At 36.9% G+C, this 26,727-nt stretch overlaps 1 protein-coding gene across 1 annotated transcript in view; it reads left to right on the forward strand.

Moving 5' to 3' along the window:
- Window positions 1-550: 550 nt before the first annotated feature.
- CDKL5 (cyclin-dependent kinase-like 5) overlaps window positions 551-26,727 on the forward strand; it is a gene marked incomplete at its 5' end in the record, with an annotated part of 47,958 nt that continues 21,781 nt past the window's right edge. The window contains 8 exon segments of the mRNA XM_009997218.1: window positions 551-596; window positions 3,491-3,627; window positions 6,377-6,497; window positions 7,650-7,709; window positions 13,649-13,739; window positions 17,727-17,916; window positions 22,222-22,302; window positions 26,304-26,464. Of these exon segments, the coding sequence (XP_009995520.1) occupies window positions 551-596; window positions 3,491-3,627; window positions 6,377-6,497; window positions 7,650-7,709; window positions 13,649-13,739; window positions 17,727-17,916; window positions 22,222-22,302; window positions 26,304-26,464 (887 nt within the window).

A 26,727-nucleotide genomic window follows, 5' to 3' on the forward strand; every position in this document is an offset into this window, starting at 1 on the left:
AGTGATTTTGATTTTGGATAGGCTTCCCTTAAGATGACAAGGTGTTTTTTTTAAGGAGGAACAGGGAATTTACTTTCCTAAAATCATGTCCTTTGTGGATATTTGAACTTAGAAATCACCCAAAATTTGGCAACTAAAATTACAGGTCTCATTGTAAGCCTTAGCCACATGCTAACACAGTGTTTTCTTTTCAGCTCACAAAGAAAAGCACCATACTTAAGTCATGTGATTCTTTGACTTTCAGAATAACTAAGCAACAAGCGCCACGGGAATGACTGTTCTGAAAATCTAATTGATATGTAGTACAAAGTATTCAAATATTGATTTGGGGCATTTAACTTTGTTTTTCTCATACTATGTGGTTTTGTATTCCAGTTGGCCAAATTACTGAGGCATTTATTGGATTTTTAAATTAATTTTGTTTTGTGTTGTGAAATTTCTCTGGATTTTTTTTTCATTGTCTGATGCTCAGCAAAAACAAAAAAAGCCCACACCAAAATGAGAGAGCACACAATAGATCTTGCTCATTTCCTTTGCTTTTATTTTACAGGAGACACATGAAATTGTGGCTATCAAGAAATTCAAAGACAGTGAAGGTAACTTTTTCAGCTACCTAATCTTTCATGTTAATAATTACATTGTTAATACCTCTTCAGTTAAAATAAGAAGTCCCATACATCAAGACATAGTTTTAAAGTTATAATTATTTATTAGCTCTGTGCATATTCAAGATACTTGATCCTTCATTCCTGCCCAGGGACTGCATAATACAGTCCAACTAGGTATCTGCCTTTCTATCTTGATGTGTCTTTCTCAGTATGGCTGAGATTGTGGTGCCAGACTTGGTGGTACCAATTAGAAGCTGGATGTGATCAGAAAATGGCAAAAACTCCTCTTGTGGTTCCTTGCTGAGTCTTTGGGCTTTATCCTGATTTATGCCAGGATGAAGCAAATTCCCTTTTTACTGATTTTTTTCTTTTTCTTCAGTGAGCTCTATTTTACCTAGCAGCAAGTTTTCCAGTATGAAACAGTGACAGGCTTTATCACCCCTCATCTGTGGGATGGGATCTAAATCTTAGGAGGACTTGAAAGGGTAAGGGGAGGATACTGAGAAAAGTCACTGAGAGGTTCAGTGGAACGAAGAGGAATTAGAGAGCTCTCAGGGATCTGTGGAAGGATTTGAGGGAGCTGGGTGGTGAGGCGGCAGCTCTGCCCTCTCTTCAGCAGGCTCCACTCTCCACAGGAAATGTGCTCATTGTCCTTTGGCAGCTTCTGTGGACTTTCCAGTGTTGCTGAACTTGTTGAAAGGGGGCAAGAGCCGAGTCCTGCAGGGCTTACTGTTGCTGGCAAAGTGGGAAATTACTGCCAGTGCTGCACACACCTATTCCTCACCCAGCGGTAATAAAACCAAAGATCTGTACAAGACAAGATTGGCTTTCTGACCTGCGCTTGTTGGGGGACAGTGAATCCAAGTATCCTATCATAGGCAAAACTGGCAATCATGAGAGTGACTGTCTACCTTGGGAACATCAGAAGGTAGCCCTGGTCCCTCATGGGCTATCATAAACAGAAGGAGAAGGCAAGTACAAAGTAGTCAGACGAGTCATCCTACTCTGAGGGGATGCAGCTATGAAAGCATTTTGCTTTCCTGAAGATTTTGCCAGACACTTGAAGAGTATGTTTGATTAATCTCTTAGCTCTGCTATTCAGAAGCCAGTTTTAAATCCCAGTTAAAGAATGTAGGAGATAATTTGATTGTGGTGACTACCTTGACCAGGTCTTGAGAGTACTACAGAGTTCCTCTGACTATTCAGTACAGATCCTAGGCAATTAATTTCAGTATTAAGCCTTAAACAGGATTATTGTATTAGCCTGTTGAAAAAAAAATGCAAACAAAAAATGTAACATTGCCATTAGGTCTGGCTTTCCAAGAATATTATGTAATATCAGTTTACATGACTGATGCCTGCTTTTCAGAGTTGCAGCTAGCTGTTTACAAGTTTCTGGAAATATGACAGAAGTTCTTTTAATGAGTTTGATTCAGCCCATTTCACATCTGTCTCGTTAATATGGCAGTTCATTAGAAATCTGAATATACTGTAATCGTTTCTATTGCCATTTTTGTTTTGCTGAATTTTTGCTGTTGTTTGACATATGCATGCTAAATGTGCTGGAAAGTGAGTGTGTAGTTAGAGATGAAATTATGTAATCAAACTGATGCAAGCCAACAGTGAGCACTTAGTTTTAAAATGAAATTATTTAGATTGCTCTAAATTAGATCATTTTTAATCAAAACATTTGTGATTATAATATTTTGTTTTCTTCTTCCCTCTTGCTACACTTCAATTGTATTTTTTTTTTTTCTCTTCTGATTATGACTGTATGCTTTTGCATGACCTGTCTTATCCTGTCTCCTCTGCAAACCTGTGTTTGCCTTTTGTTTGCTTGGAAAAACAGTTTATCTTCATTTTTTCCTCTTCCTCTGTCTCTGACTGGCTTTGTGGTACATGACCTGCAAATGTGATTTAGCTTTAAATTTATGCAGCTATATCCCATTTAATATCCTTCTATTGTGGATAGCAGTCCCAACAGATTAAGAACCTGCTTCTACATGAGCATGGATAAATTTACTGAGTTAATGGATTTCATTTCGCTAAATGAAAAATAAAACCTAATATAATCTGGTTTACTTGACATTTTGTTGGTAGTATCCTTTAGAACCCAGTCAGGTCAGGGTCTCATGTTGATAAGCAGTGTATGAAGCTTCAGTAAAATGCTCCTCCTTTCTTGAACAACAACTGGCAACTAAATAGTCAAAGTAACAGTTACATTTCTTGACTCCTCAGAATCAGATACAAGGGTTTGTTGAATCAGTACTTGTTCTACTGTCCTCTGTGGCCGGTACACTTGTCTGCACTGCTGACTTTCCATTGAAAGCTCTGTGGGGAAACTTACAGGACTTACAGATCTGTGCATCAGTCTTAAAGTGTCATAGTTTTTGGAGAATGAAATTATTTTAGAATAGAAATAGATTTCTTTGACATCGTTCAAACATGAGCTTTGCATTCCAGTGTTTTTGCTGAGAACGTACTAACTGTGCCAGTGCTTCATGAATGTGACTTTGGTGGGGTGGACTATTTCTGTACACATACATGAATAGTTTTTGAAGCCTATTAGTGCTCTTCATAATGAAAAAGTTAAAAATACAAATTATTTGTTTCTTATGACACTTTCTGCCACTGAAAACCTAGATAGTAGTGATGGGAAGTCTGTGAGGCTTGCATAATTATAGCACAGTCATCACTTACCTCTCTTCTAGTGCAGAAGCATCCAGGCAGCAGAGAGAATCCACACTGGAAAATAAACCTTTTTTGTTGTAACACCTAGAAACAGTTAATTTAATCAGGAGTTCAAAATAAAGATTTATAATACTCGTTACTTGGGAGTTTTGTTTTTTTAATACGTTTTACTTTGTTACTTTGCATTCTAGAAAATGAAGAAGTCAAAGAAACCACTTTACGAGAGCTTAAAATGCTGCGCACTTTGAAGCAGGAGAACATAGTGGAGCTGAAGGAAGCCTTCAGAAGAAGAGGAAAATTATACTTAGTTTTTGAATATGTGGAAAAAGTGAGTTGAGTTTGTACTCTCCTTGCCACGGTTAAGATATTCTAATCTATAAAGATAAACAGCAGAAACTTTAATAGAATATAAATTGCTATAATTAGACATATTGTGAGAAAGCGACAGTGATAACCTTACTATTGTTTTTGCTTCGTGTCTTGGTATTTTGAAAAAATTCTTCCCTATATGAACACAAACATGTTCAAATTATGGAGACTGGAATACCTCTCATTTGAAGAAATTTTCCACCCAAACTCTATAGTCCAGTTTAATTGAAAGCTGATTTACTGTCCTGTGATGATAATCTTTTGAGCTTTCTTCATCCTTCCCTGTTAGAAATAAGAATTTGTTGTATATTTCTGTAGCAAAGCCACTATCAATAGTTGCTTAGAGAGATGTGGCAGATATCACAATCATTATCTACAATCCTGACCTCATTTGAAACAATTCCAGTATTCCTTAGATTGGCCTATGACTGCCAAACATCCTGGTCTGTTTCCAAGAAGAAACAACCTATAACACATTGGTCTTTCCTTATTTTTGCAACTTCCATTATGAAGGTAGACCTTCTCTCTGAATTCTAACCATTTAGCATTTCTTCATGGAAATAGATTATATTCAGATACACACAGTAAAAATAAACACAAGCTTAAATGTATGTGTATTTATAGTTTTCATGAAATATTGTTCCCTTGGTTGAAATTTTAATTTAAAATCCTGACAGTGATGTTGGAGTCTAGCTGAGTGCTACTCCTCTTCAACCAGTTCTCTCTCCTGTAAAGATTCCTCACTCTAAATACTGTGTCTCCTTTACTTCAATTTACAATTTATTATGTCATAGAACTTTATTGTGTAATGTGAGGTGTCCTATATTAGCCCATAGTTTGCAGAAATCAGTTTCATAGCACCTTATCTGGTGGATCTTACTTACACCTAACATCCAAAGCTTGCCTTGTTCCACCCATGTTTCTTGTAATTGTTCCAGACTTAGGGAATGTCTGTGATCACACACCAACTTAGAACATACATTTCATTTTCAGTTACAGTTGACTTGGCTAAGCTAAGTAGTGGGTTAGAAGAGCAGCATAAGTGAAAGACATTTAATTGAGCTGATGAGGAGCCTACTTCAACAATCTAATATTATTTGTGTTAGAGTAAAGGAATATAATAATGGTAGGAATCATGTATAGTCTGTGCCTAATGTCATTTCTATATTAATGGTCACCTTTATTTTCAGTTATGCTACGCAGCCCATGAGGGTTTCTTATTTTCAGATATGTCAAATAATTTCCACTGTAGTTTCTTCTGAATTTCTGATTTTCTGTATCTTTGGGTGAGGGAAGGGTAAAAGGATTTAAATAAAATGTGATATAGTAGGCTAATACTAGCTTCAGTTGGTGGTGGGCACTGTGTGTCTTTTAGGGAATCTTAGTTCTGCAGTACTAAAATCTGGATTATTTACACTCAGATTTAGTCTGATTTCCTGTATGCATCATCCCCTTAGTTAATATAATCGTATATGAAGACATCTCGCTATGTTGATGCTACTATTTTGGTTTGTATTTCTAACACTAACTTTGTGACTTACTGATTCAGATCCACATGCTTCTGTACGGATAAGAGTCTAATACGGTTCCTTAACAGAAAATTCCGTTTTCTCACACCTGAAGTGTATTTCTAAGGAAATTTCTAAGGAAATTTACACACAAGCACATAAGTTTCAGTATCTAGTCACAGATTGCAAAACTTAGAAATGCTTTCAAATATTATCTGTCTCAATTTGCTTTGTCTTATATTTGTGTTCATTAAGTAAATCCTAAAAAAATCTATTATACAGCTAATGAAAATGTTTGTCAAAGGTAAATTTGTTTTAAATGAAAAATCTACAAATGCTCAAATCCATAATTAAATGAGTTGTGTAAGGCATTTGAGAAAAAATATTTCTATTTCAGTATTCAGTAGATAAGACTTTTCTCTTTTCAAATGTGCTGCTGATGCCCATTATTCATTCAGAATTCAGAGTACAAGCCCCACTGTACTTCTAATTGTGCAGAATTGGAGACATTTGCTAACATAATGGGCATCTAAGTGTCCTTTTCAAAGAGGAAATTTACTAGTATAAACAATCAGTTATTTTTTTCCCTAGGTATATCCATAAGACAGTTAATATGATCATAGTTACTTTAGTGCAAATATGTCTAAGATCAGTGCAGCTGATACATAGCAATAGGATATTCCTTAGATTCCTGATGATGCCCCTATGAAGCATCTTTTTATCTGTTACTTCATTTGCACTAACAGGTTTGTGTTGCTTTAACTGTACTCATTCACATACAGACATGGTTTGTGATTAATCATGACCCTGCTACATTAAAGCAGCAGAACTAGCTTAGTAATGCAGAAAACAGTATGTTAAAAGTGCAGTTGGATATTTACAAAATGCTCTGTTGTACTAAACTTTTCACATAGCCTCACTGACATGGTGTTTTCGTTTAAACAACCTTTTGTAACTCTGATTTTTTTGAAGCCTTAGGATATGTGGTTTGTTGACAGTCTTTTAAGGACTTGTGGTATATTTGTGGTTCACCTTTAAGGGCTATTGTCTTCTCAAGTGCTTTCTCTAGAATGAAACAGCTGGTAGTGTGCTTCTTGCATGTTAAACTACTGATTTTGTTGAATCCAGAATGCTGAAAGTATGTTATCTTCTTGCAACTACAGTATAAATAATTTAAGTAATGTGTCTTTAAACATTTAGAATATGCTTGAATTGCTAGAAGAAATGCCAAATGGAGTTCCACCAGAAAAAGTGAAAAGCTATATCTACCAGCTAATTAAAGCAATTCATTGGTGCCATAAGAATGATATTGTTCATAGAGGTAAGTGCATAGCTCTCCACATGGAAATAAGCCTCTGGTAGGAATTTGCTTTACTAAAGGAAAGATGTTACAACCTGAAGTAAATTGCACTTAACACAAATATAAGCAACTCCTTATCTGTAAGTTTGGCTGGGTCTTAAGTCAGCTGCATAAATTTAAATAGCTTTAAAATTAGATTCATCTATATATAAAGCTTGTTGTCCAGTGTCTTTGGGGTACAATATAAAAATGATATCATATGCTCAGGGAAATGAATTTGCAGTGCACATGGTGCTGAAGGAAATTATTTTTTTAAAAAAAACATTACATGACACTCATTTCACTTGTAAATCTGGAAATAGAACATTAGGAGAAAAATAATCCAGAATTTATAAGCTTGGTCCCCTGTGTTTAACTTGCTAAGGCAGTTCCTCCCAGCTCTCATCAGTTCAGCTCTATAGATTTAGTTTCTATCCTAAGCTTCAAGCACTTCGAGTACAAATCTTAATGTGTGACTTTATCTAGCTTTATATATTCTATCCTGATCAAATAAAATTGTACTTTGCTTTCAGGCTTTGGAAGAATAATATATCTAATTATTTTTTTTCAGTTAATTTAAATTGTTATAAAATATGTTATTCATAAGTGAAGCTGATCAAACATAAGCAAAAGTCTGAAAATATTTTGTCAACTATAGTTTGGAAAATATACCATATATAGATATAGGAATAAATAAATGAGCTTAAAACCAGATAACAGTTTGTTTTTTTTTAAATGATGAGGTGATCAAGAAGATAATCATAAATGAAAATGTTGAGCACACACATGTTTAACACTTTATTGGTTAACTGGGTAATTAAATGTCAGTTTTTCATTTTATTTTGCAAAATGCAATATTCCTCATATTAGTTTGCTGCCCTGGAACATCTATAAGTACTTTCTATCTTCCTTTATTTTGTTAGGAAACTTTAAAAGACTTCAAAAGACAGAAAATTAATTCTGTATGTTCACAAACTGAATTGCTGGAAGCTATTTCAGCAGTTGCTGCTGTAATGCTTCATTTATGTTTGCATGAATATCTCTAAGTACATTATCATGAAATAATATTTGTTGACAAAGTTAAAAATTAAAAAGAGAAGTTAGCTTTTTTTTTCTCTCTCTCTCATACTCCAGATATCAAGCCAGAGAATCTCTTAATAAGTCACAATGATGTTCTGAAGTTGTGTGACTTCGGTAAGTTCAATAGATAGATACCTGCTTTGTACCTTTTTAAAGAACATGTCTTGCAGGGGAGTTTTGCCTTCTAAGAGTTTGTACAGTGTGTCCTGTTTAAAAGCCTTTTGGTGGTGAAAATGGATTACTTCTTCAGGTTTGTGGCTAGTATTTTAATTTGAAAGGTCTCTGGACTTAATTTGCATACCCTGTGAAATACCTGTATTAAAATGTCAGTAGAAACTGTGTTTATCTCTTCCTATATTGGACAAGATTTTTACTAGCAGTGTTACTGGTACCCAGCTGAGAACAGTGCAGATGATAAGCTGATTAGGAGGCTAGCAAAACTGTATATCTGGCCTGTGTATTGAAAGATAATTCTTGTGTAGCAAAGACACAACAAATGTACTTTTAATGTATTTTTTGAATCACTGGCTTTCACGAACTGTTGTAGGTGTAGTTAGAGGCCAACTTTTACCGTTAGGTTAATCAAGGACTTATGTGTCCACACACGATCAATGACTGAATAGCTGGAGGTTAGCATAAGAATTGTACGTGTAGTGTTAACTCCGGTATTTCCTGATCTATATCTATACTTGTTCAATGTCAGTTTCAATGCTTTGAAGAATCAGCACCCAAGGGCAAAGCTAACTTTTCCCATGTAAGTAATCCCCAGAACACAACAGGGCGGAGTGTACCCTGTTCCAGCAATCTGTCTTTTTATTCTAAATGCTACTAAACACAGAATAAAATATTGTTCCCTCCAAAAAGCTTACAGTTTGGCTTGGTAAATGAAAAGCTGCCCAAAGGCACTTTTCAGTGAGAGCAGTTGGAAAGCTGTCGTTTCAGACCTCTGCAATTTTGAATGAAAAGAAGAACTGCTAAAAAATAGGCTGAAGTAGATTTTTAGGAACAACAAAAAAGGGTTTGTCATATGCAGTGCTGCTTATTTCTTTTAATCCAAATGGCATTTTTGCTTAAGCATTCAGAAACAATAACTATTCTAGGAAAAGCTTTAGAAAATTTGGTTCATATGAGTTCTTTGAATTGAGGACAATTTATTCCACAGTGTGAGGAACTGCACAGCTCTGACAGAACACCAGAGTATTCTTGCATAGTGCCCTCTGTGCCTTTGCCTTTTGGGTATCCACAGGCCTGCTGTCTGCACAGCAGTGGCCACCTTCCCCTGGCAGCTCCCCTGTGCCCAGAGCTGCTGGGAATTTTCTTTGCCCCACACTTATTTTCAGGGTCTCGCCCCTACAAAGCAAACCCCAATGGGGCTGGCAGGACCTGGGTTCTCTCTGCCAGGGGTTGAAGGCCTGTGTGGGGGAGACCTGACTCTATCACCATCCTTCACCCGTTGCCCAGCACTATGAGTGGGTCCTGATGAGAACTGTTCTCCCACCTCCTTCCCTGCCATGGCAACGAGTCTGCTCTGGCCCTTGCCTACCCACCCTTCTTTGTGTTTTTTTGGGGGAATGTCAGTGTCATTCACCATTAGTTAGTGTATGCTATCAGCTAACAAATCTTTATGCATGTGAACTCGTGTCAGCATCCTCTGTACATCAGTATTACAGAAAAATAAAAAGCCAAACAAATGGTACAGTCATGTTCTGGACAACAGTTTTCTTACAGAGATGATGTGAATTCTGTCAGCAGTGATGTTCTGGTCTGTTGGCTTGCTCACACTCCAGCCATGTTCTCTTTCTGCTGTTGGAGGAGACGTGCAGTCACAGTGTCCTCACAGCGCTCTGTACAACCTCAAGGATAGCAAATTAAGTTTTGGGAATTTCTGTTGTGTTTGTTTGGTTTGTTCATGTGGGTTAGCTTCAATTTTGATAAATGTTTCCCATTTAGGTGAATTCAAAATTCCAAGCAACTTCGATAATTTGGGATAATTTTTAAATGTTTTGCTTTGTTGCTAATTAAACTAATTGCTAGTAACTTAAGCTATTACTGTAAAATGTCCATCAGAACAGTATTAGGCAGAAGAGTTTCTTGAACATGTGCAGATTAGAGTATAAGAATTTGCCTTTTAACATTATTTAATATATGCCATCTGCCTACCTAACTTAATTCATGTTTTGGAACACAGACACTTGTCACATACAGTGCCATATTCCTCATATGATAACAAATGCAGATAAAAAGTCCATGCTTCTGTCCCAGTGCAGATATTGAAGTAATTTAGTGTTTCTGAATAGCCCAGTGGACAAAACAGTTTGCTTAGAAAAGTTCATACACTTTTAACAAGATAGTACTTCAGAATAGTTGTGCCATGTGTTCTGTACATATCGTGCTAGATAAAAAGGATATTGAATGTGGTGCCTGCCTGGACACATGTTGTGTGGGTGTCATTCCTGCCAATAGAAGTGGAAAAGGGAACAGTACAAAATGCCGATTACAGCAGATGCATCTGACTCTTGGAAATAGTTAAGCTTTCTGACTAGTAAGTTTGCTGTTCCAACACCAGGGCTTCAAAATTACTTGTTTAGGAATTTCTTAATCTATGTATAATGCATAAGCATAAAAATCGTGAAACACAGGACTGGAAAATACCTCAAGAAATTCTTTAGTTCTTCCACCTACTCAAAGAAAGGATTAAGCATGTCTGTGTCATTCCTGACAGGTGTTTTCTTAGCTTATTCTTAAAATTCTCAGTAATGGAGGTTCCCTACAGTTCCTAAGCACCTATGTAAGTACTTACATGTCATTAATGTTAGAATGCTTCACTTTATGTCTACCTTGAATTTGTCTTATTTTTGAATAAGAAACTGACAATCTTACTTTTTCATCACACCTTTTTACTTGACACCTCTTTACTTGACACTTACCCTGTTGAGTTGTTTAAAGTCCTTTTTTGAAATATCTTTTTTTGCTTATTCTCCTTTCTTGCGCCATGATGCAGTTGCATACTCCGTTGCTTTCATATTTCCTCTCACCCAAATCACCTTTTGTCTTCATGTTCTATTCCTTCTCAATATTGAGAGTTTGATCTGATCTCCCTAGTTACGGTCTCGTATTTTAAAATTAAAAAAAAATCTTCCCAATATCTCAGCAAAATTAGGAGAAAGGAGCAATAAGCTAACTCCACCATGGAAAAGAGAATATAATTATGTCCTTATAAAGGTTTTTTCTAATTATTAAGTCTATCCATCATATTTCTGCATGTTGCCATAGAGTCAGAGCATTAGTGAAGCCATGAAATGGTTTCTTACATCACCCAACAATATATAGATGATACTGAAGCTCATGGTGATAAATTTCCTTTCTGTCTTGCCACATCAACTCTGTGCTCCACCTGGTTGGTAAAGCTGGAGGCAGATCCTTTTCTCAGCCTGTGCTAGCTGCCAACTGTGGCAGAAGTTCCTACAGAGTGGTGTGGAGGGAGGAGGATGTATCCTTCACTTGCTGATTCTTCTGGTGCACATGGGCTGGATGAGTTGCCAACCTTGTGCGTTCCATTAGCACATGTGTTTGTTTGTATTGTGTGACACTAACTTCTCGTTGCCTTCCTCCATTCAATTTGGTACTTCCCACTGTTCATGGAATCACAGAATGGTTTGGGCTGGAAGGGACCTTAAAGATCATCTAGTTCCAACCCCCCTGCCATGTGCAGGGAGTCATCACACGAGACTAGGTTGCTCCAAGGCTCAGCCAACCTGACCTTGAACACTTCAGGAATGGGACATCCACACCTTCCCTGGGCAACCTGTGCCAGTGTTTCACCACCCTCACCGGAAATAATTTATTCCTAATATATAAGCCTGCCATCTTCCAGTTTAAAACTATTCCACTTCATTCTATCACTACAAGGCCATGTAAAAAGTCCCTCCCCAGCTTTCCTGTAGCCCCTTCAGGTACTGGAAAGCTGTTATGAGGTCTCCCTGGAGCTTTCTCTTGTCCAGATTGAACAGCCCCAACTTTCTCAGCCTGTCTTCATAGGAGAGGTGCTTCAGCCCTCTGATCATCTTTGTGGCCCTCCTTGAGACTTGCTGCAGCAGGTCCATGTCCTTCTTATGCTGGAGGCCCCTAAACTGGCTGTCTCATTTCTTCAGTGTAGCTCCTGGATAAGTTCAGTCTCTTCTTTTGAACACATAAATATTTTTTTTCTCTAAAAAGATTAATCAGATGGATCATGTAATTTGAAACAGAAACAGAGCTGCCTAACAAGTTCTAAAAATAGCAATGTTTAGAAATCTACCAAAACCTAACATTACATGTAATAAAAAATTAATTTCCAGCTTTTCGCCAGCAGCCTGAGTAATGTTCATTAAATTTTATGGGAACATAGAACAATTACTATTTTTGGGATGCCTTTGAAATACCTGTTTGTCATCACACATGCCTTTTAATTTACTAACTCTTGAAAATAGATGTTATCTTGCAAAAGGTAACAGCTGTGACCTCTGTCAGTAAAAAATTTATCATTGTTTTCTCAAATCACTAGTCTAGTAATAATAATCTGCATCCAAACCTTTACTTCAACTTGGAGTAAATTAGTGTCCCATAGGGATGAACAGTGCTGGGCTCTTCCACACTAAACTGCCAAATGAAATACACTTTCAGAATATTAAAAAACCCATAAATTTTTAAAATTGCAACCTTACAAGCATAGTGGTGTGGGAAAAAAGCAATTTTGGCAGCTTCCACATAAGAACTCAGAGATAAAGAAGAATGACTATTGCATTTAAGTAGCACTTATTCTGAAAATGAATTCATGCCTTACACCTCTGCAACGCTTTGGAATTTTTATTCTTTCTTCATCACTTTTGCAGTAATGGAAAGACTCTCTAGGGATTTCTCTAAAGTGAATTTTGGACCAAGTTTTAATGCCATATCCAAGTAAGAAAGCATTTTGAAAGTGTTGCTTCTGCATTTCAGTCCCAAAAATTTGCCTCAGTTTGAGCTGTAATAAGGAGCTTGTGCATCTAGTCTTGCTGCTGAGATCTGTCTGTCCTGTCTCACCTTATTATTAATCATTTGTTTGAAAACAGTAAGACACTTTATACTTTTCTGAAAACAATACCATCATCTGCCCTAGAGTAATTCTACATGAAAGATCCAATAATATCATTACTGTGGTGGTGCTGAGCATTTTATAAATAGATGAGAATTAAAACAAAACCATAAATTATTCCTTCATCTAGCTTTTCCAGTATATACACTCTTTTCACAGTTGGTGGTCTTAATTATTGTGCCTTTGGACAGAAGTTAAGTTTCGGTACAATTGCAAATAAGTAACTTTACTTTTTAAAAATTCTTTTTAAGAAAATGATGTGGAGGAGTAAGTTAATTTTTGTTTCTGATCCTAATTCATTACTAGCCTTGTTTTGAATATCATGCTGAGTCAGGTGTGAAGCTAACACATACAGAGTGGGCCAAATGCAGATGCAAAGCAGTTTTGCTGAGCTTTGGTAGACTCCTGCCTTTTTGAGTTACGGGAACATGACCCCTGCTCCTTACCAGGTCAGGGAGGGAGTTTCCTTAGAGGCGAATAATACGCCTTTTCCTGGCCAGTTTCAAAAACTGAATGCAGTGAGACTGTAGTAATTAGGATCAATGACTGGAAGAGTCATTGGAAGTTTACCCCCCATGCATTTGTTACATTTCTAATGTTACGACTTCTGCAAACAGCATCTCATGAAGTGTAGTGGTCATAGTTCAATACCTTGCACGGCATGCTGACAGCTAACTTTTATCACTGTTTTGATTATGGCAAAGCACAAAAAGTAATAGCCCTATGGACTTACAAGGACAGTACAGAAGTAATGCAGTCATTAAAGCAGACGTTCTCTGTAGAGAAGCAATTGTAGTTGTTGGAGATAACATTCTGCACTAGGGATTGTAGATAGTTTGCTTTGATATAAATAGGTGTGAGCTCTTACTGCCAAAATCAGCAGTGGTATGCATATTGTATACTAAATAGGATATAATCTTTCACACTGTTTCTTTGACAGGCTTTGCTCGTAATCTCTCTGAAGGAAGCAATGCAAACTATACAGAATATGTGGCTACCAGATGGTACCGCTCACCTGAACTCTTGCTTGGGTAAGTACAGTTTGTAAAACTGCTGTGATAAATCTTGACTGATTATTTACATATTTTCAGGCACCTTTTGTAAGATTTACCCATGGAGACCTTTCATCAATTTAAACGGAAGATTTCGAGAGGCTTCCACAATTTCATTAATTTTTGTTGATTTCCAGTAAGTCGACATGAATCATTGACATGTTGACCTGTCTTGAGCTGAGCAGTGTTTAGCTGATAAATATGAAGCTGAATTGTAACAAATGTACTTCAAATCCCTGTGCTCTCCATTCCCTTCAGAAGAGGTTTCCATGGTAGTCCTTTAGCCTCAAATGTTGCATCAGCTTTGTGGTGGATACTGCATAGCAATGGCAGTGCAGCCTTCACCATGCTGCACTCCTAGTTCTCTTTGTCCTTTTGGTCAAAACTATTATTTGTTTTTTATTCCTGGTTTTACTTTTTACCAGCACTGCTGAAGTAGCTCAGACTGAGGGTGCTAGTTTTTTTACTAGTTGGGAGGAATTTAGTGAAGGAGGCTGTGTGAATCATTTAATAAAGCACTGAGAAGTTAGTGTTACATTGACTGTGAAAGCAATAGTTACATGAGTAGCCTCCACTGGACAATTTAGTTTTACTCTTTTATTAATCTGTAAAATGACTGTTTTTCTACCTCACAAGGTTAAACAGATTTTTTGAGAGAACAGGTGTTTTTATGCTTCCAGCAAAGGGTGTGTGTTTAGGTATTAAAAAAAAAAGACTTGGAAAGAAGGCATCAATTGTGGCCTTTTTAGGTACACAACATTTTACTCTTTGTCTGTAGTAGTAATGAGGATTAAGGAGGAAAGACATTAAAAGCTTGGCAGACACAGTATTCATCTGACCTTCAGTTTTCAAAAATGTTTAGTTACCAAAGGAAATTTAGGAGTCATGTCTGTTTGTAATTGATTAAAATTGCTAACTTGTTGAGAAAGGAAGGGGGTGTTTGTTAATGCACATGAAGGTTTTCTGGCACAAAGTGATACCTGTTTCACGGAAATCCTGTTCTATTTCCCAGACCCTCATCTTACCCATTTCCCCTTCCCCTGCATTTACCAAATCGTTGTAAGTATCTAATATTCAAAAGTCTTCCCTGTATATTTAAGCACATACATTTAGACAAATGCAGTTATACTTTTTCAATTTTTAAAATGTGTCCCTGAGAGGTTTTGTTGTGTGTTAAAGTTCAAGACTTAAATTTCAGGAGAGGAAAGAAATTGCTGCCTAATTATTCATAGAACATCCAAAATCAATTCACTTTGGAGACCCTCAGGTAACTGTGGAGTACTCTGTAGCCTTGGATGAAAAAAATATAGCTGAAAGCAAGTAGATTTTAAGACCTACCAAATTAGCAGATGAATAAATTGTGAATAATCTAATTTGTGTAGAAATAGACTACAGAACTTTTAAGACTTGTTTTCTCTCTGTCCTAAAGGAGTTATTTCATTTATCCAGCCATATCATACTTGCATTGTTTGCCTGCTGTTGATCCTGTCAGTCAGCAGGAGTCTTTAGCATGCCATTTCATACAAAATGTTATAGCTTCCTCTGCCACTGCCTTAAGAAATGGGCATTTTCTGCTTTGTTTCTCTTTGACTACAGAGTGGACAGTGGAAACCTCATAAATTGTGATTCAGCTTCCTTTATTCTTGTGCACAAGGAAGGGTGATGATCCCTGCCTCAGTGAGGTTTAGCCCATTCCTCAGTTATAACCCTAGCTTGTTCTCCAGTGCCCCATCCTACAGCAACCTTTGTCCCATTTCACATTTCAGTGGAGAAACCTGACTATTAAAGGGATTGCAAATAAAGGTGTGTTTGTTTTTCTTTCATAACAAAAAAAATATATTTTCTTAGTTGCACTCTTACAAACTGTTTTGCTTATAGAGCCTTAGTTTTCCAGTACAGGTACAGAATAGAGAAGAAAGCAGATCCCTGGTTTGGAATTTGTTCTCATCTGTGTTGTCCTTTGAAGCATGGAAAAGAACTAGGCCTTCTGTGACCCTCAGACCTGACCTAATGGGTGGGTTGGACAAACGTTGAGGTCTCAGCAAATCCATAAGTAGTCATTATGCAAAATTAGTAAGGGATTTATGAACCCACAGAGATATTGTAGTAGTAGTAGTACTTTGACATGCTCTGTTTTGCCATTGGTGGTTTCTTGTCAGCAATCTATTCCAATGGAGCAAACTTTTGCTTTTGTGATGATTGATTGTGAAAGGACTGCAGTGTCTCATGGCAGACTCTGAAAGGCAAACAGTCCTTGAAATGTTGGTTTCCTACTTGAGCGTTCCTAGCTACTGTAGAGTTATGCACTAGGTATCTCAGTCAGCCTGTAGTTTCCTTCAGTCTGTTTTCCAGATATAAATGCTTTCTCACCTTTGCCTAACTAAATAATCTCCAGGGTTACATTGTCCTCTGGCCAAGTGCCCTGTCCATAAAGTGAAGAAATAACGAGGAATCAAGGGGGAAAAGTCAGAGATTATTTTTTTTTCTTGAGTCTGAGAGTGTTCTCTCTCTAAACACCTTTCATTATCAGCATAAGAAAGGGTGAAGGGAACGGATTTCCAATAGGATTTGTCTGGTGCTTATTCCAGAAATAGGCAAACCAGCTGTAACTTAAAAATGTCTTGAAACAAAGATTGAATTGTTGGATTACAAGTTTCAAAAAGAAGACAACTAATTGAAGTATGTTTTCAGTTCAGTCTTTGTTCAAGACTTGTTCTTTTTTATGCTTTTTCTTTGACATGAAAATAATTCTCTGGTTATTGTGCTCAAAACCTAAACATCCGAAAGAGATTCTTGGAATAAGTTGGCTGTTAACAAAATTTTTTTACAAATTCAACAAGAAGAACTTGGGCATACAGAAAAGGAGTTGCTTTGGTCTATAGTAGGAACAATGAAAAGCTGGAAGTATTTATTGCACAACTGAGGGAGGCAGCTAAACAAGCTTGCTGAGAACAAAACCTCAGAGTGAAAATCAGAAGCTGTCCAAAAGGATTATCTGGTTCTTCAGTGTTTGTGCCTTTAGATTGAATGTTGCCGTAGTCTACCACGCTTTCCTTTTCATACAAATTTCTGATTTTCTTTCCTGCATGTCTCACAGGACATCCTCAAGCCCATAGTCTCTCCTTACTAGAGTATCCATATTGCCTTTTTTCCCATAAATACACTTGTGTGTAATCTCAAGAAAATCTGGTATAGCTCTTGCTGATGCAACACTCGTATCAGTTAGTTTTGTTTCTGATCAATTCCCTATACTTCTTCATTGCTGACCTGGCTTCTTTTGTCATTAGCCCTTTAAAATAGCAGGTGCTGTCCTCCCCATCACACAATATTGCTTGAACACACACAGACCACCCGTCATAACCTCTCCCCAAAACCTCACCTTTGGCTTTGCTCCAAAACAGTGAATACTTATTTTATGATGCTTTCATTGTTTTCTCACCTGTGTTTTTAAAGGAATAGTTTTCAGGCACATTCTGTTCTCTCTCTGATTAAAATTGCACTGTGTGAATGCTGAAACAGATTTTTTTTACCTTTTACCTTGTTCTCCCAGTGGCCAGACCCAGTATGCCTTTCCCCCTGTTAAGCACAATGGAAAAAGAAATGTGAAGCAGAAATAGAGCACAGTCATTAACCCCTGGAGGCAAGGGAAGCTGATGCTAGTTTAACTTGGAATGGTAACTGCTTTGCAGTCATAAAGATTGTTCTTGTATTTAAGATTTTTCACAAAGGTAACCAGATGCCTGAAGGTACTTGAGAATTTCTTTGCTACCTTTTAAAGCACACTGATACATAAGAACATCCAGGACAGAAACAGAGGGCTTGGTGTTTGAGGTAGTTTCTTTAATATCAAACTTTATTTTTCTGTGTTGTAAGGAAGCAGGCCATGAAAATATGGCCCATGAATTGAAGCAGCTCAGCAGGAAGACAGTGTCAGTGCTTGAAAAACATTGTATGTTCACTTTACAGAGCCCCTTATGGAAAGGCTGTGGATATGTGGTCTGTAGGCTGCATCCTGGGAGAGCTGAGTGATGGGCAGCCCTTGTTTCCTGGTGAGAGCGAGATTGACCAGCTCTTTACCATTCAGAAGGTGCTGGGCTCATTGCCAGCCGAGCAGATGAAGCTCTTCTACAGCAACCCACGCTTCCATGGCTTGCGGGTAAGAGGAGGCTTTGTTCTTTTTTCTTTTTTTTACACACACTATTTACACTATTGTCATTGTTGCTGTGAAGGTTTTTTTTTTAATTTACATTGTGCATTTTCTGTTGTATGTGTTTCTGTGGAAGTATAGGATATTTAGATAAGTCATTGATAATTCAAAGTAAAATTCTGATTACACGAGTTTAGACTTTTATAAATATGTTTGGTTTACTGTTAAAAGTTGCTTAAAGATTTTCTTTCATTTCTTTGACTTTTTTGGCATGACAGTTAACATTTATACCCGACTTATAGTAACCCTGCCACCTTTGCACTGTGAAGTTCACTGTGTGAACCCTGCACACCTCTGTCAGTTCGGGGTGTGGGAAATTCATACCTGCTGTCTTCAGGCTACTTTGTTTGAAAATTCAGGCCATAGATGGATCATGGCAGAAGAGCTTTTTGCCTTTTCACTTACATTCCTGGGGAGCTGATATAAGTCACATGAGTAAAAAATCTCCTCCTCCTGACAGCATTGTTCACCTTTCAGGGGTTTTCTGGTACCATGTAATGACAGACTCACTAGTGTGGAAAAGTTTGGAAACACAATATGGCGAAATCCCAAAAGCAACGTATAAGTAGTGGCTCTGTTATCTTTAACAATACCTCATCAGTGATTGTACTTGTATTTCCTTTTAATTCAGTTTTGGTTGTAATTTTTTTTTAGTGAGGGTTGCTTAGAAAGGTGAATTTATGATCTTGATAAATGGTCTGAAATCCTATAAAGAGGTTTTAGGAGACCTAACCTGTTCTAAAGTCTTGAGATTTGAGTTTTACTTTGTAAAAGAGAATACTTGAAGAATGAGAAAGGGAAAGATGTAGGACTCGCTGCTTCAAAACATGTTAAAGGTTGCCATAAATTGTGTTTAGCTGATGATAATAAGAAAAGAAATAGTTGACTTAAGGTGTTAGGATAATTATTTTAGCTACAAGGACAGCTAATTCCAAAGAGTTTTTGCAGACATTTGTAGACCCTCCTTCAGGGGAGAGTTAAAAAAAAAAATTATTAGACAAGCGTTTCTTGCAAGGTACAGAGTGTATTTGATGTTGTTTGGAACAGTGGTCTGGATAGGATTTTCTATTTTTAAAAAATCATACCCCTTATCAGTAAAGCAGTACTTTAAAAGTTGTAAGCAAAATTACTGCCTCTTTAACAGTATTTTACAGAAGCTCTAGTTGTGCAGTGTAATCTTATTTGGATAAATGCTCTGTAATGCCTTAGGGTGAGAATGAAGTGTCATTGTTTTGTAGCTTTAAAATACAGTGATCAAGAAGACAGCATGGGACAAATGTGATTAGTACAGGGTTGGGAGTTAAGTCTCTGTTCTCATCTTGGATCAATGGCTTGTTACTTGGCCTCAGACATGTTGCTGCCTTCTTAGCCCCATCTGTAAAGTCAGTATACTAATGATGATGACAGTGACATATGCCTTCTAATAAAGAGTAGTTTTTGAATACTGAAATCTGAATAATGGCTTAAACAAGAAAAATAACACAAAAAATGTTGGTTTAAGTTGTGACTTACATCAGTTAATGGGAAAATTTATTCCATAAGACAACCTTACAAGTACATTTTTTTCTGAATGCAGCATAGTGCTTGAGAGTAGAAAATTTTCTGTTGCATAGCAGATAGAAGGTATGCTGCAATCGTGCAAATTATTATTTACAAGCTGGATCTGGCACTGGGTGTTCACAAGGTAGAGATTAGCCCATGATGTAGAATTGGTTATCCATGTTTAGACCGTGTGAATTTCTACATTACTGTGAGTTTGAAAATTCCAATACAAACACTCCAGCACAACATGCACATGCATACAGATGCACATTTGCATACTTTGTCTTTCTTTCCTATTCATTTCCTCCATGCATAGAGATATACACAGTTTACCTGACCTCTGAGGTACAGGGAGTATTTAGTGATCTCTTTTCAGTCTTTGTGAGGAAGAAAGCATCCATAGTATGTTGAAGCCTCAAGGAAATAAAATAATACAGGATCAGAAAGTATCAATAGGCTCATGCTTTTATGGGAAGTGTCAGTGGCCATGAAGGGCTGTAAATACTCTTCTACGAAGGAGTTATAAATAAGCTGGAGAAACTGAACAATCTCAGAGAGTAGCCATGTCATATTACTGTTTTGCATGGCTTCAGTACATATTCATGTTTCTGTGACTATTCCAGATGTAAAATCTCCTTAATAATGGTCATTTTACATGGAGATGGGAATATTTTGCCATTTGGTTCATGTAAAAAGTGTAGGGAGCATGGAAGCCTTTGTTTGTCTAAGTTATTAAGATCAACGGAGCAGACTTGAAATTTAAAAAATTCTCAGTCATTAGTAAACCACTTCAAAAGAAAGCAAGTAAAAAAAAAATGCAAGTCTACTTTAGGAGCAAACACATTCGTTCTAATGATCTTTCATTTTCCTTTTAAGCTCCTAATGTAATTTATGAAAAGTAATGCCAGTACAAGCAATGGGCAGCATTTCATAGTCGTCTAACATTTGTGGCACATGAAGTGCACATGCAATGCATTTTGATTCCAAATAAAATGCATTTTTGGAAATGAGTGTTTGTACTGGATTGGTTTTTAAAGCATAGGTTTGAAGCTAGTATTTAATCTGAGGAAGGTGAACATGTAAATATATGCACCTAGCTGTTAATAATCCTGAGATGTGAGAGCTGAAAAATGCACTAGTGATAGTGAAGTAACAAAAGTCTTTAAGACTTTCTGCTCATAGGCATTTTATACCAAACATACAGCTACTGTATGTTTTTATGCTATAAAAAGCATGCACATAAAATGTTTGTGGATTTTTGCATGGGTTGATTTTTTTAGTTGCTGTTCTCTGTCCTAATAATCACTGACTTAAATTTTTTTATTTTCATGTATTTTCAATGATTTTTACCTATACCTTAATTTGTTATGTGTATGTATTTTATGACTTGAACCCTCCTGGACATACAGTTACGGCTTTAATGTACCAGTAGATGAGAACATTGCATGCTTCCTGTTATCAGTATTCTTGCTCCAAGGTGTGAGTTGAGAGGACTTTTTAGAAAACACTTAGGATGTGGATTGGATCAAGCCAAGTTGCAGTTGGAACACTTCGTAATATTAGGCAAATTCCCGAACTCCTGAAACTGCTAACAAAGTGCCTGGATCTCAGTTGTGTACTTTTGATAAAATGATTAATGCCCATAGGCTGGCTGTTTGTAGTTTTGCATTGGTTTCTTTTTTTCCAGAGGCTTCTCTGGTATTCAAATGTGTAATTTTCTCTAAAATCAACATAAATTGGATCCATGAGGGGTTTTTATGCCTCTCTTGGAAATCCAACCCTAATTTCTAATTCTGAAAACACTGGCATGTATGTTTAGTTTTAAAATTTGAACTTACTGCACTGAAATCAGTTTATCTAATTTGTTTGCTGTCAGATCAGTGTGTGCTGCAGTCTGGAAATGGATCTCTGTTGTCTGTTTATTTTCAACCCATTATACTTGACCTTACATTATAGCTATGAAATACTGAGGAACTTTTCTTTCATTTGATAAAAAGATTCTGGCTTTGTTTTATTAGACTCTTGCCTTTTTTAGAAAGCAAGAAATTATGTGCTTTTAGTGTTTTCTTTCTTCAAACCATCCCTGCCTGTCCTATTTTTCTTTCCAGACAGGGCTAGTTTCAAATACAGACTTCATCAGGTTTTGTCCGGACCCTAGTTGACAAAAGAATCCCTCCAGCAGTGTGCGCTGCTTCTCATGGTGTTGCCAGTTCTTTCTACATCATGACAACAGGAGTAATTTTAAACTTTAAGCCTTTGAGGTTTTGATGTTTTTCACTTACAATATTTTGGAATTGTCTGGTAATCTTTAGTATTTAACAAGTATTATATTTGCACTTTCAAGTTCTCTCAAAGCTGTTTTAATACTTTTTTTCAATATATATTACTTATGTTATTAGTGAATCTATTTTAACCTTCCCACCTTTTGTCAATTGTAATGCCACAAACACATTTATAAATCAAAGTTGATTATTATTAGTCTGAGGTTCCTTGACTGCCCTACTTTGTTTGGCTAGATGCATATCATACATGAACAGTTTTGTTTCATTATAACGTTTTGTAGTGTTTCATAAACCACTAACTTTTTCAATGCATATGATTCCTATTAATTACATATCTTTATTCACTGTGTAGTTTCTATTTTTTGAACCATTGTATTCTTGTATGCCTTGTTTACATTCTCAGTATATGTATGCTATATTATTTTTACAGTTTCCAGCAGTCAATCATCCACAGTCTTTAGAGAGAAGATACTTGGGAATTTTAAGTGGTGTATTGCTTGATCTTATGAAGGTAGGAAAATGCCTTTTTTTTTCTATCTGAAATATGTAGGGATAGATGTGACTTTTTAATCTTTGTTTCCTAGTCTAATGTACCCTAAAAGTACTTTTGAACTTATTTTAGAGATATTCTGGTATCGCAGTTGTTTGTAGCAAGGTTTGATATTTCCTGGAAATCAGGAAAATATCCCTTGCAAATGCCTGCAGAGTGTTCAAATTTGTCTGATTTGATAAACAATACATAATCCAGACAAAAGAATCGCCATTATTTGCAGCAATATGCATTCACACTGACATATATTCAGATGTGCAGGTTACCTTAGAAATGCTGGAGTGTAAGCTCTCAACACATAATAAGTTTAGATAAATCCACAGAGTATTAGGCTACCTGAGCTTGTGTTCATTTGTTGTTGGATAAGTTGTCAAAGACAAAGTTGACAAAGTAATGTATTATTTTACCTGAGCCCTTAATCTGCTCTCTACACAGTGTGTATGTTAACTTGCACTTCAGTCCTGTTTTGGTACAAGTCAGCTAGTTAATCATGGCCAAACTAGGATATGGTCCTGAGATAATTCCTTACAGGGTATCAGGAGAAGCTGCCTCCCTTCAAAATGGCTAAACACTGTAAAGCATCATACTATGCGTTTGTGCCATATTCCCAGGTATACAACACACGTGGTTGTCCTTGTTAGCTGTACTAGAAAAACATAACCGTGGTAAGCTGCAGAACAACCCTCCCATTATTTCATCCATAGTAAGCTGGAAAAAAGTGTCATATCAAAAATTGAGTTTAGAATCACAAGGGCACCACATAAGAATTAAAGTTAGTTTGGGCCAAACATGAAGCAGGGTTATGGCTAATTTTGGGATGACAAAATTAATTGTGTGGTCTCAAGCCCATCTGCACCCGTTTCTTGGAAACCAGAGGTCATCTGCTTTGGGGTATACTTGGGCATTGACTTGCTTTTAGCAGTGTTGGGGTAGCCAGCAGAAATCCAACAACACAACTGGTTCAAATCACCTTCATTTAATCTCCATGCCTCATGAGGAAAGACAGCATAGCTTTTATCTTTGTTTCCTGGAGTCTGAAAAATTAGATAACTCAGTGCATATGATTCCTTGTTGATACTATGCAATCTCCTCTGAATTTTCTAGTTCATAGAAACTATTTTCTGGCATCATAGTTAGCTGTAATTCAAGCTGTACTAGCACATATTGCCAAACAGCAATTTCAAGATCATTCTTCAGACCATCGTTACATGTGCTGAGGCAGAGTTTCTTTTCATTCAGTCATAATTTTTATGTTATATCCCAGTGTCTTTTGGTTTCATTTTGTTGATATAAAAGCTACAAAGTTTAGAAATTAAGCACTGGAATTTTAGGGAAACACAAGTTTCCAAGTAATTCCATTCCACTATGAATAATCCTTTTCAACTTTTCTGTCTGTATTTCTCCCTACAAGGTGAGAAAGGTCAGGGTTTCTCTAGAGGGGATATTTTGTTTGGCCTTAATTCCAGACTTGGAACGTTGTTAAAAAATAAGCAAAAGACTGCAAGAAGAGACTTGTGGTTGAGTTGAATGCTACAGATGCTACACATACTTTGCTGTATGCCTGTCTCTTCTCCAGACACTGGACAGTCTGGCCCATGTCCACACTTGGTGTGTTCCTCATTATCTGCATTCTCAGAGACCTCAGGTCTGATAACAATAAGGTCTGAATAACCCACACTTCATCTTTTCCAGCTAAAGTAGTGAGTTCTTGATATAGCTCCATTTAGAGAGCACTTCTGGACTAGACTAATGAAGAGGCATCTGTTTGGCCCTGTTTCTTTGTTGCTCCACTCCTCCCCTGTCCTTCACAAATCAGGTTGTTTTGCAAGCATGCATTTGAGAGTAGGGAGATGGTTTTGCATGTGCTGACTTGGGAAAAAAAGGTGTTGAGTGTTTCAGTCTCTATTGTATCATCTGTTATTCAGTTGTCCTCCCCACTCAGCAGCAGACATGAGTTCTCTCTGAGCTTCCATTTACTACTGGAATATTTGGGGAACCCTTTATTTTTACCCTGGATGTTCTTTATTTGCCTTAGCTGGAGTTTGGCCTTCTGAAGTGGCCTATCCTTTGTGCTAACAAAGTGTTTTTATAGTCCTCCTTTGTATCCTGTCTTTGACTTCTTATATACTCCTGGTTTGCATTTTTGTTTAGCCAACCTGACCTTTTGCAAAATTTTGTGTTTTTCTGTACAATAAGATACTTTGTTCCTGAACTTTCCAGAAATTTTCTTTAAAAATCAAGTGGTCCTCCTGAACATCTTTCCTTTGCTGGCAGTTTTTCAGAAGATTCTGCCCAGTAATTCCCTATGGAAACTGAAGACTGCTCTCCTAAAGTCTTTGGTCCTATCCCTGATTCTTATCTTCCCACACTTCCTTTGAATCCTAACTGTAATTTCCTGTTTGCTCCAGCTCAGGCTGTCTTCTCTGATCAGATTTGTCACCATTGCTTTACTGTAGGAGAGCAGCAGGTCAAGTAGAGTGAAGTTCTACCATTGACTGATTTGCCTCTCCAGCAGCTGCATTAGGAAATTGCTACCAACATAGTCTGGAAATCTCCTGGATCATCTACACAGTCAGGGTAGTTGAAGCTGGCCATGAGGCTGAGAACCTGTGATCAGGAGACTTCTGCTTCTTGTTGTAAAGAGTTGTCCTCTTCATATTCTCCTTGCTTTTCAATGCATGATTGGTAGCAAATGCCCACCATAACATCACAAATGTTGCTTTCCCTTCTAATCCTGACCCAGAAATTGGATATACGCTCTGTTTCATTGCTGGTGTTTAATACCATCCAGGAACTCCATTCTACTGAGTGCCACTCTTCTCCATTCCCACCCCCTTTCCTTCTGAAGCCAGCTGTACCCATCAGTGACCATGCCTCAGCCATGAGCCCGGTCCCTTCACTTCTCTGATATCAAGCAGGTTCACAGTCTTGTGATCCCCAGTGGACTTTCAGTTCTCCCTGTTCATGGTTCGGGCTCTGCAAGTTAGTATACCAGGGAAGCCTCTGAACATCCTCTCTTCTGAGGAGGAAAGTGGAAATCACATGTGGCCTTCTCGTGTTGGGGACATCTGGGCCACTGTAGTGATGAGCACTAGAAAAAAGGGGCAATGAAAAGTTAATAACTCTGTGCAGTTTGTCACTTGAGAAAGGTAGTAGTTTTTATCCTTGCTGACAGCACTGCATGTACATATATTCCAATATAAGTTTTGTATTGCCCTGTTCCTGCAGAAAACCTTTCAAGCTTATGAAAAGACCCAATGTATTTTATAGATGTCAGAAAATGTCTTTGTTCAGAATCACAGCAGATAGGACAGAATTATAAGGCAAACCTTATTCTGAGTACATTGTAAACAGTTTTGATAATTCTTTACAAATATGAGTGGACTTGAACTCTAGGAGTTAAAACCAAAACTTATATTTGTGTATTTTAAAAAATACTAGCTTCAAAAGCCTGTTTTTGTTTCTGTAAGAATGTTTCCATATGTTTGTTCTCTTTGTTTGTAAAACCTGTTTCACTGTAGCATATTATTACCAGTAAATTTAATATTTTTCATTCTAAACATATTAATGGAATGTCTACTCTGAAAAATATGTTTAAAATACATATATTTCTAAAGCGTAGAGGTGTATACATAAAATGTATTTTTACATCTTTAGATATTTTTGTATTTTAAGTATATTTTAAGTGCTATATATGTATATTTATTATATACATATACTATATAGATATATTTTATAATAAGCAAGTTTAAAGCCTTCCATCTTTTAAGTAGAATATAGTATTTTAAAGTTTCTTTTCTACCATATGTAGTTAAATGCAACATGGAGTTTTCTGGCACTTGCATCTCATCACAGAAACTCTGAAGATTAAAAAAACTATCCGAATAATGTTCTTTGTTACATTTTTTTGCTGATGCAAGTGCAGATACTAACATTTAAACTTTGGGATTTGTTTTCCGAAGAACTTACTGAAGTTAGATCCAGCGGATCGATATTTGACGGAGCAATGTTTGAACCATCCTGCATTTCAAACCCAAAGACTCTTGGATCGCTGTGGAAGCTCACCTTCCCGGTCAGCCAAGAGAAAACCCTACCATGGAGACAGCAACACATTGTCTAACAGGTAAACGTAGACACGTCACCATCATCACTGACGTTGCTCTGCCAGTGAGTTGCTATCATATTTACAAACATCATCTGCAAGAAAATAAAAGTACTTATTTAACAGTGTAGGCAGACTGAGTCATATATGCTGTTGCATGTTGCTTTGCTGACCAAAGGAAGCAGACACAGATTTACTGTACTATAGCTGTTCAAGCTGAACTTTTTGCTAACTTTCTGCATCAGGCTGAATGCTTCTTGAAAAAAAAAAAAAAAAAAAAAAAA

The sequence above is a fragment of the Chaetura pelagica genome, unplaced genomic scaffold (assembly GCF_000747805.2).
Source record: "Chaetura pelagica isolate M959 unplaced genomic scaffold, ChaPel_1.0 scaffold80, whole genome shotgun sequence".
Taxonomy (NCBI): Eukaryota; Metazoa; Chordata; class Aves; order Apodiformes; family Apodidae; genus Chaetura; species Chaetura pelagica.